The 10,899-nt window shown below is 52.8% G+C and overlaps 1 protein-coding gene across 1 annotated transcript; it reads left to right on the top strand.

Annotated features, from left to right (window-relative positions):
- Positions 1 to 337: 337 nt before the first annotated feature.
- HRK (harakiri, BCL2 interacting protein) lies at positions 338 to 613 on the top strand. The gene has a single exon (XM_032603193.1). It carries the CDS (start codon positions 338 to 340, stop codon positions 611 to 613), a length of 276 nt encoding a protein of 91 aa, XP_032459084.1.
- Positions 614 to 10,899: the final 10,286 nt, after the last annotated feature.

Raw genomic sequence — 10,899 nt, 5'->3', positions numbered from 1 at the left:
GGCGTCCCAGCGCCCCGCGCTCCTTTTCTCCCAACCCGCGCGCCCCCTCACTGCCGGCGCCGCTAGGGTTAAAAGTTACCTCTCGGTTTCTTCTGCCTGCACCCCCCCCCCGGGGCCGGATGATGTAACCCCCCTCCCCGCGCCCTCCCCGCCCCCTCCACCATGTGACACTTTAATTAATAATAGCGCCGTCAGCACAACAAACGCACAACACAAGGAGAAACTTGGTGTCCAGGGGAGGCCCCCGGCGACTGGAGCGCGGCGGAGGCAGGCGCAGAGGCCGAGGCAGAGGAGGCGAGGGGCGGCCCGACGCGGGGAGGGAGCGAGGCGAGCGGTCATGTGCCCGTGCCCCCTGCACCGCGGCCGCGGCCCGCCGGCGGTGTGCGCCTGCAGCGCGGGCCGCCTGGGTCTGCGCTCGTCCGCCGCGCAGCTCACGGCCGCCCGGCTCAAGGCGCTCGGCGACGAGCTGCACCAGCGCACCATGTGGCGGCGCCGCGCGCGGAGCCGGAGGGCGCCGGCGCCCAGCGCGCTCCCCACCTACTGGCCCTGGCTGTGCGCGGCCGCGCAGGTGGCGGCGCTGGCGGCCTGGCTGCTCGGCAGGCGGAACTTGTAGGAACGCGGGGCTTCTTGGTGGGGCCGAAGCCGAGACCCAGCCGGAGCGAGCAACAGGTACGCTAGCGAGCGAGCGCCAGCGCGCGGTGTCTGGGGACTGGAGACTTGCGGCTGGCTTGGGAGCGGGAGAGCCTCAAGTTTGGCGTTCTTCTCTTCCCATCTCCTTCTTCCGCCGCAAGGATCTCGGTCCCCCTCCTAGGCAGTCCCCATCTCTCCTTCCAAGTACCGGCTCCACCGTTTCTGCCCCTTCTCTCCGAGTCCTTAAGCGCATCTTGCCACTCTCTCCATCGGGGTGGCTTTGGGAGGACTTTAGCCTCCGTAAGCCCCACCAGCGGCTCAAGCAAACACACAGTGCAAGTAAAAACTGGGCTTGCTCTGAGAACAGTTAAAGGCCAAGCCAAAGAATTATAATCTATCGCGGTTTCAAGACGAGCCCTCAGTCCTCTTTCAGACGCCTGCCACTCCAGAGTCGCCACCGTTTCCATCACCGCCGCTCCAAACCCCCTTCTCCTTAAGTGTCACTTCTCCAGTTTCTGTTGCCCGTCTCCCGGCGCCCCGAGCACTTCTCGCGACTTCCTCCCCTTCCTGGTTTCTGGCCGGCTCCGTCTTTCTCCCTACCTAAAACTTTGCAGTTTTCCTCGGCTCTGGCAACTTCTTCTCCCCTCCAGCGAGGTGTCCCGTTTGAGGAGCTTGGCCTCCTCTTCACCAAACGGAGGAACTGAGATGAAGGAGATGCCCCCAAGTGAGCTGGGATCGGAGGCTCTCAGGGAAACTCCAAGGGGAAGCCTTAATGAAAGAGCATCAGCTGAGCTCTATCTGGGTGCTAGGCCTTGTTGAGGGAGGAGGTGTTTGAGAGCCTGCAGTATGCTAGGCACTGCGCGGCGGGGGTGGGGAGTGAGTATGGAGCTAGTGTGGTACCAGTAGGAGAAAGGTACTGAGCACCTACTGTGCGCTAGGCCCTTGGGATTGGGGAATTACTGAGCACCAGCTGTGCGCCTGGCACTGTGCTAGGCGCTTTAGGGTAGCAAACGTGTAAGAATCGTCTTTTCAGATTCTGGAATAGAGAGGAGAGCTGCAGTGAGTGCGAGTGGAGAGAATCTGGCCGAGCCCACCAAAGTTGGGTCTAGGGCCGGAAGGTGAAGGTCGAAGGTGAGAAAGCCAGCCTCGGGATGCCATGGCCCACAGAAACCGAGCTCTCGGGTCGCGGCTGAGCCCCGCGGTGCGCCAACACCCTGGGAAGCTGGCGCGGCGCCCGCAGTGAGAGGCGGCAGCCGGAGCGTGGGGGGTGGCAGCGCCCGGGGAGATGCGGGGGTGCGCGGGGTGTGAGCCGGGAGCGCGGGCGACAGATGTCTCGTGGGCCGGCGCAGGCCGGGCGCTGGAGAAGAGAGGTGCGCGCTTCGGGACGCTCTCTGCCCGGCTCGGGGGTCACATCCGATTCCCCTCCTCCCGGAGGAGAGGCCCGGGGCTGCCCTCGACCGCAGAAGCCCAGGCTGGGGCCGCCGAATCCTAGAGGCAGGAACAGAATTTTGGATGGGGCACGGGGAGGTGGGGCAGAAAAAGGGAGCCAAGCAAGAGACGCGAAGCTCAAAGTGTTTAATTTAGGGAAAGGCGGAATGAAGGTGGGAAAGGAGGCAAAGAAAAAACGGGCGGCGAGACGAGGAAAGAAAGGCGGGGGAGCTGGAGAAAGAGAGAGTTCCTGGAGAACAAGATAGTGGGAACGTGGATTAGAAAGATGGGAAGCGAGGGGAATCCAGTAGAAATGGGGAGGAGGGCTAGGACACCGCTTCCTGCAGTCTTGGAGACCAGGCGAGGCCGGGGAGGCGCTGCCTTCCCGGGACTAGACGGTGCAGGATGCTGGGCGTCCCACCTAGGGGGCGGAGAGCGCCCACCAGAGCCCGACTGGCGCGCGTCGGGCCGGGGGTGCTCCCGGGGCCCTCAGGAGGAGACTGCCGCCTTGGAGGTGGCCCGAAACCTCCGCGAGGGCGCGCGGGGCGAACGCAGCGCGTCTCTCTGAGCTCGGGCGCGGGGAAGGACCCACGCGACAAGGAAGGGGGACGGGAAGGAGTTTTCGCCGGTGCGGCGTCAGCGGATAATTGTCGCAGAGTTTATTTCCCCTTCCTGACTCTGCTTCTGCCCCAGAGACCCGTGCTACGTCCCGACTCCAGGCCACCTCCTCAGCATACCCCCGGGTTCTCCTCCATCCTGCTGTGTCCCGTCCGGGCGTCCCCAGCAGGCACACCCTCTAGAGTCCTCCCGCCCCGGGTGCCCTGACCCCAGGATGCCCGGCACGGCTTTCCTGCCGCGCTGCACCTCACTCCCTCGAATCGCCGGTAGAATGGTATTGAACAGAACGTATACCACTACCATCCCGGGGTTCGCCTTGCTGGGTCTCCCAGGCTCGGCCCCTATCACAAGGACTTGGCTTCTCTCGCTGCTACCTCCATCTCGGGGCTTTCTTGTGCTTTTGGCTTAACCGGGGGAAACCCATCTTTCCCCAGCCTTCGGTAAGTTAGCAAGACGTGAAAGGAAATCCCCTGGAGAAAGACAGTTTGTTGAGTTGTGTGTGGTCCTCTCCACATTTCCTACCCCAGAAGAGAAATGGGAATGCTCACAGGGTGCCTTATTGGTTTCAGGGAGGCCTGAATCAGCCATCTAGAGCAGACCATTCTCTTAGGTTAAAGGTGAGCTTAGCTATATGCATGACAGCAGTTTCAACAAGCTTGTTTTGAGCCTCTACTGTGAGCCAGCAACAGTTTTCTTAGAAGTCATCATTAAACAAACAAACAAAAATCCAACCTCCCCTTTGAGACTCAGTTTTCCCATATGTAAAATGGGGACAATAATAGTACTTGAATGCACAGCTGTTGTCAAGAGGGTAAAATGAAGTCATTTACAGAGAGCTCTAGAACACTGCCTGGCACATAAGAAGTGAATATAAATGTGAGCTATCACAACTATGATTGTGCATTTAATATCTTTCTTTCCGAAAGCAGACAACACTTTGCCATTGTCATTTCTGGTGATTCCACACCATTCTTACTTGCCATTTTGGGGAATCAAGGCCACATGGGCCAGGATAGTATAGGGGTTAAGAGCATGGGTTTAGGGATCAGATGAAACTGGATTTAAGTCCCAGCCCAAGAACTTTCTGGCAGTGTGACTTTGGGTAAGAACCGTAACCTCTCTGAGCCTTTATCTGTAAACCGGAGCTGTATCTCTATCAGGACTGTTGGGAGGTTGACAGGAGAGCATCTATTTCACGTGCCCAGTGCAGTGCCTGGCACTTAGTTCAGTTGTCAGAGGATGCTATGAAATGGTTAATGCCATTCAAAGGGGAAACTGAGGCAGAGAGAGTCCACCTGAGTTGTCCCAAAGGATCGATCAATGGCAAAGTCAGAACTGGCATTGGAGCTTCTGCCTTTGAAGGCCTGCAGCACACAGCCTGTTGGATGACTTGAGGGATGCAGGGGAGGAGATGATACCAGGGAGGCAAGCAGAAGGGGTGGTGAGCCTCGAATTCCTGCACTAGAGAGATTCCCTTTCTGAGGGAGCCTCGGGGGAAGGCTCCTTGGAGGCTGGGGAGGCCTGGCGGAGAATGAGTGTGATTTAACCAGTCACTGCTCCAAGATACAGGAGAGGGAACAAAAGATGCTTTATGGTGAGCGCTGGCTGGTGGAAGCGTGGGAGGGAGAAGTGTCACTTGCCTTGGGTGGGGGTGGGGGGGAGGGAAAGAGAAGGAGGAGGATTCGGGCTGGGGTGGGCAGAACCTTGCCTTAGGACTAAGGAGAGGGGAGAAAGGGTACTCTGTGCACACAAGAGGCGACGTAGTCAGCAGCAAGGAAGATAATGGGCCAGCAGGAGCCTGCTTTAATGAATTAATGACGGTCTGGCCTGCCCGCCAGACATGCTAACTGGTTCTTGGCAGGTATTTTGGGGATTAAGTGGTTAAACCTGGAGGCGCATCCCTCAGGCCTCCCTCCCAGACTGCTGCACCCCTGCCAGGATTACTTTTAGAGCTTGAAAGCCTAGGCAAGGAAGGAAAGGAGTGAGCGGAGGAGGAGACAGCTGTTGGGGAGGAAACCCCTGCCGCTGCCCCCCCGGGAAGCGGCCAGATGTGCAGGACGGTGGCAGCCTTCCTGCCACATGGTCGCTGTCTGGAGTCACTCTCTTGCCTCCTGAGAGGCCAGGACTCAAGTGACTGAGCTGTGGATGTAAAAACAGCCCCACCCGGGAATAATTAAATACACCCGCAGATACGGGCTGGGTGGATTTGGCAACCACACCTCTGGGTTTTGAAAAGTCAGCTTTTCAGACCTACATTGGGGGTGGGAGGAGTGGAGTGGGGGCTTCTGTCGCCCTTCTGGTCATCACTGTGTGTGACAGGATTTCATGGTAACGGTGAGCTGCCCCCACACTGTCCCTAGCCCACGGCAGCTTAGCTTGTCACATAGTAGGTACAAAATAACTATGATGAATACATGAATCATTCAGAAACTGTGCACGATGAGCATCAGTGTTTCCTAAATTCGGCTTCTTTCACTTTTTCTCCTATTAATTATTGAGTTCCTACTGTGTGCAGGGCATGGTGGACACAGGAAGGACCAAGACATAGAAGCCCCTGCTCTCATGGAGCCTACATTTTAGTGGGAAGAGACAGATGATAAATCAGTAAAGATTGTTCTGGTTACAGCTGCTGTGTAACCAATTACTCCAAAACTTAGTGGCTTAAAACAACTATTCAATTAGGCTCATACATTCTGTGGGTTAGAAATTCAGACAAAGCATAGCAGGAGTGACTTGTCTCAGTTCCAGGCTGACTGGGGGCTGGAGTCATGGTGATGGGATCTTCATTTATAGGCCTGGCTGTTGATGCTGGGTGCCAGCTGGGACTGCCAGTCAGAGCATCTACACTCAGTCTCCTCTTGTGGCTTGGGCTTCCCCACAGCATGGCAGCCTCACAGTAGATGGATTCTGACCTGGTATCTTAGAGCTCCGAAGGCAAGTGTCTCGGAGGGTCAGATGGAAGCTGCTTTGCCTTTTTTGACCCAGCTTCAGAAATCACTTTGGTTCAAAGCAGATCACAAGCCAGCCCAGATTTGAGGGGAGTGGAATTAGACGCTACCCCATGGGGGAGTGGCAAGGTTCTAGAATAGCAAATGGGAGAGAAGATATTGTTGTGGCCATCTTTGGATTATGCAGTCTAACACAGAATTTCGGAAAGTGTTCCAGAGCCCTGAAGGTAACACACGAAGATAACGTACAGGCATACCTCGGAGACATTGTGGGTTTGGTTCAGACCACTGCAATACGGCGAGTCACAATGTTTTGGTTTCCCAGTGCATATAAAAGTTATGTCTACATGATACTGTAGTCTGTTAAGTGTGCAGTAGTATTACGTCTTTAAAAACGATGTACACACCTCCATTAAAAAATACTTTATTGCTAAAAAATGCTAACCATCACCTAAACCTTCCATAAGTCATAATCTTTTTGCAACAATCACATCAAATATCACAGATCACTGTAACAAATTAATAATGATGAAAGATTTGAAATATTGCGAGAATTATCCAAATGTGACACAGAGACACGAAGTGAGCAAATGCTGTTGGAAAGAAAGATGGCATCAATAGACTTCCTCCACACAGGGTTGCCACAAACCTTCGATTTGTAAAATATGCAAACATCTCCGAGGTCTGCCTTTCATAGCGAGAGCCTGGGGCGCTCCTTACCTGCACTGGTTGGAGATGGTCACTTTGAGGAGGTACCAAGGAACCAATGCTGTGAGTGACGAAAAGGAGCCAACCACGTGAGTACCTGGAAGAAAGGTGTTCTGGGGAGGTGAGACTTTGCACCGTGTGCTTGAGGAGGAGGAAAACGAGCAGTGGGCTAAGACCACATGAACTTGGGGGAGAGGAAGACAGAGGGCAGGCAGGGGCCAGATCAGGCCATGGTAGGGACGTTGAGTTTTGTTGTCAAGGGATTCACAAGTGCTGACAGTACATGAAGAGGTGCTTTATAAGAGGAGAATTAGATGTGATGCAGTGAACTACCCATCCTCATGCATTTGCAAATATGAAGTGAGCACCAGCTCAGGGCTAGGCACCAGGATGCAGGGATGCAGAGATGAGTAAGTCCCAGAACCTGGCCTCAGATGCTCCTAGACCTCAGGGGCGGGAGACCCCGGCTCTGACCCCCACCCTAGCCTACTCTCACTGGAGGAGACCTCCCACCAAGGTCTGAGAGATTCTGGCCCCTGTGCCAGCTCTGCCCAGCCCTCAGTGCCCTCAGAAGGTTGTGGATACTGGCTGGATTTCCATTCAATTCCGTATTGCCTCCCCACCCTCCTTCCTGCTTTAAACTGGTGCCCCTGCAGTTGGGTGAGGGATCTCTGTTTTAGGCCACATCAGTGAGATGTGTCCTTTCAGTACTGCTGGATACCCAGGAAGAGAGAAAGCTCCTTTCCCTGCCCTGTGGAGAGAAAATTGGCTGCCCCACAGAGTGTTGCCATCTTTGAACTTTTGCCCCACAGGCCATGGACTTGGGCAAGATGGAATTAAATTGTTTTGGGAAACTTTATGTAATATTCCTTTTTTTAAGAAAAAAATAGCTTTTTCTCGATTACGAAAAATATTACAAGCACGTTATCAAATACTTGGAAAATACTGAAAAAAAGAAAGATTTAATCGATTGTTTTTATCTCACTACCCATTGTTAACATTTTGAGAGGTTTCTTTCCATTTAAAAAAAAATGCACTGAGAGGTACTTTAACAAATAGAATCCCTCTAAATGCATTCTCTGTAATTTGACTTTGTCATTATATCATGGACGTTTCTCCATGCTTTATAATATTTTCTACGACACGCTTTTTTTTTTTTTGGCGGTATGCGGGCCTCTCACTGTTGTGGCCTCTCCCGTTGCAGAGCACAGGCTCACGGGCCCAGCCGCTCCAGGCATGTGGGATCTTCCCGGACCGGGGCACGAACCCATGACCCCTGCATCGGCAGGCGGACTCTCAACCACTGCGCCACCAGGGAAGCCCTACAACACGCTTCTTAGAGGTTGCTTAGTATTTCTGTTTGACCCCTCCACCATTTACCTCCTCGTGCAGCTATTATTGGACATTTAGACAGTTTCCAGTGTGATGCAGAATATCCTTGGGTGTAACTCTTTGGGTACACCACAGATGATTTTCTGAAGAATGCCCACAAGTGGAACTTTGATATCAAAAGTGTAGGTAAACATTCTTTTATTCTAAAGGTCGTCTAAAAGAGTACAAAATCTTGTAGTTTCTAAATAAACTCCGCTGCTAGTTCCCTTTTCTCATTTACGTCCCTGGCCACTATCCATAATGTGGTCATTGGCTTGGCTGTGGAGCAGGCTGTTACCATCCCCAGCTAAATCTGTGTTATCTTTTTATGGAATATCCTTCACGGACCGCATCTGTAGCCGTTGTTGGAGTGCGTGAGTGAGATGACTGCTGACATGCCCATTCCAACTCCAGGGAAAGGCTGCAGGTCATAGCAGTGTCACTAAGAGTTTGAAGAGCTTCTCTGCCTGCCTGGCTGTACTTGGATCTGGTGCATGGCACTTAATAAATACTGTAGGATGCTAACATATTGATGGTGGGGAAACTTAGACAAAGTGAGTTTGGAGGGGTCTTCAGAGGGTGGGAATGTATCGAGGGCCACGGGATAGATTTAAGAAGAGGTGGCGTTTTCAAAGACAGCCCAGATTTATAATGTTTCAGCCTGTTGGCGCACCATGGGGCCTCATTCTTGACTCGGAAAATTTAACTGCTGGAAACTGTTTCTCTAATTCACCTGGATTTTATGCCGAGGGAGGACAGCTTGATGGACGGTGACATGAACTTTGGAGTCAGGCTGACTTTCAGATCCGGTCCTGATCAGCCATTTCCCAGTTATGTGACCTTAGGCATGTCCCTCTACCTTCTGAGCAGTATAAGGCATATCACTGCTGTTCAGAAAAGGGTAAATGATAGTGCAGGATATGTGTTATTCTTATTTGGTGTAAATTTCAGTCCGCGGGCCCATATTCAGAGTATGGTGGGAACTCTTAGGGGACTTTTCTGAGCTTTTTGTACAAAGCAGTTGCTCATCCTGCCCCCGCCCCCAACTCTGTGGATCACCAACAGCCTTCTTAAGTCACTGCGCCGGGGCTGGGGGAACCTCCAGGACAGGACTCCCCAACCTGGGGGACACTAGCCTCCAGGTCCCGTGAGGGCCCCAGTCCTGGCTTTTTGTCCATCACTGTATCCCAGCACCTGGCATGGTGACCAGTGCAGAATAGGCATTCACTAACTACTGAATGAGTGGATGGATGAATGAGTAAATGAATGAATGAATTTGGGAGAGGCTCAGGGAATTGGGGACACCCCCCCAGAAATGAGACATAAAATTGGCTGACTTCATACTCCTCTGTTCGCCGCCCCCGCCCCCCGACTTCAGAGAGAAATCATTGCTTTGACCTCAAAAGATCTATGACCCAAAGAGATCACTGTTCTAAAAACACAGCCAGAAATAGACAGGACTTTAGAAACCACCTAACGCAACTCCCTCACCTTATAGATGGGGAAACCAAGGCACAGAGATGGCTTCTGAAGGTGAAAATGAGGTGGGCTTACGTGCCAGCTGTCTCTGTCGAAGAATGTCTTAGCGTCTAGGCAGAAGTCGAAACCTGGTAGTTTCCTGGCTGTAATTGGCCTGCCTTTTAGCTTTATTTGACTTGTATGTCTTCTGCCACACGCTTAAAAATCAAGCACTTTGGGCTCCCCTGGTGGCGCAGTGGTTGAGAGTCCGCCTGCCGATGCAGGGGACGCGGGTTCGTGCCCCGGTCCGGGAGGATCCCACATGCCGCGGAGCGGCTGGGCCCGTGAGCCATGGCCACTGGGCCTGCGCGTCCGGAGCCTGTGCTCCGTGGCGGGAAAGGCCACATCAGTGAGAGTCCCACGTACCGCAAAAAAAAAAAAAAATTAGGCACTTTCATATTGAAGTCCAGGTTTCCAGTTTTTATTGAAAAAACTGGAAAGAAAAAGAAAGATCTAACAATACCAAGTCCCATGTGGCAGCAAAAAGCTGGAGATGAGTGGCAGAAACCTCTTTAGATGGGACACAAACTCTTCAGTGACCCTGGCCCCTCCTGGGCACATGTTACTGGGGCCAATGCATTTAAGTTTATGACCTCTGGTTTTGGAGACCACCCTGCCAGACTTCCCTTGATGCGTAGACACACCCACACTTGTATGCTATTTTAAGTAAATGAGATCATACTGTTCATGCTCTTTTGTAATCTGTTTCTTCCCCGATAAAAATAGGTTGCTGAGATGTTCCCACGTCAGCAGAGGTTTTCATCATCTTTTTTTATGGCTGCATGGTGTTCCGTTGCTTGGATGGACCACGATTTCCTTATTTGGTCACATCCCCAGGGATACTTACGCTGTTCCCCATTTTCTGATAGTTCGTAAGTGAGGTTTAGTGAACATTCTTGTTTGGACAACTTTGCAAAAAAAAAACCACAAAAAACTGAAGTTCCGGGCTTCCCTGGTGGCACAGTGGTTGAGAGTCCGCCTGCCAATGCAGGGGACGCGGGTTCATGCTCCGGTCCGGGAAGATCCCACATGCCGCGGAGCGGGTGGGCCCGTGGGCCATGGCCGCTGGGCCTGCGCGTCCGGAGCCTGTGCTCCGTGGCGGGAGAGGCCACATCAGTGAGAGTCCCGCGTACCGCAAAAAAAACCCCAAAAAACCAAAAAAAAAGCCCCAAAAAACTGAAGTTCCTAGAGGTGAACTTGTTGGGTGAAAAAATATGTGTGTTGTAACATGTGATACATAAGGCGAGATTGCTTTAAGAAGGGTCTGTCCATTTGGTTTGGTGTCGATTGTGTGCTGTGCTACCCCCAACTTCTCAGTGCTTATTCTTTTGGACATCAAGTTAGTTTGGCATTCAAGGCCCACCTGCCAGAACTTCATAGTGGGCAGAGTTCTGAGGTCTCTGGGCTGTCTCCACAGACTTCATATAATCAATAACTCTTCACTGATAGCATTGATAACTATTCCCAGTTAACAGGGGCAATAGATAGATAGGCAGAGAGAAGGAAGCACATCTTCCAGGAGCTGCCAATGGCCTCTTCCTTTCTCATACACCCCACACCTAGCCTTCTGCTCTTTTAGTCCCCTCAGCCACCGTCTCCTCAGAGCCCAGTGTCCTAACTGGCCAGCATGAGCTACATGGACAGAGATTTAAATGCTAACATGGACCAGAGCATCTTC

Source organism: Phocoena sinus, chromosome 14 (assembly GCF_008692025.1).
Source record: "Phocoena sinus isolate mPhoSin1 chromosome 14, mPhoSin1.pri, whole genome shotgun sequence".
NCBI lineage: Eukaryota > Metazoa > Chordata > Mammalia > Artiodactyla > Phocoenidae > Phocoena > Phocoena sinus.
The sequence above is the reverse complement of the archived record's forward strand: the minus strand, read 5'-3'. Positions and strand labels throughout refer to the sequence as shown.

Bases quoted from the DNA above. Each gene is read 5' to 3' on its own strand.
- HRK (XM_032603193.1), top strand. From the start codon at position 338: ATGTGCCCGTGCCCCCTGCACCGCGGCCGCGGCCCGCCGGCGGTGTGC.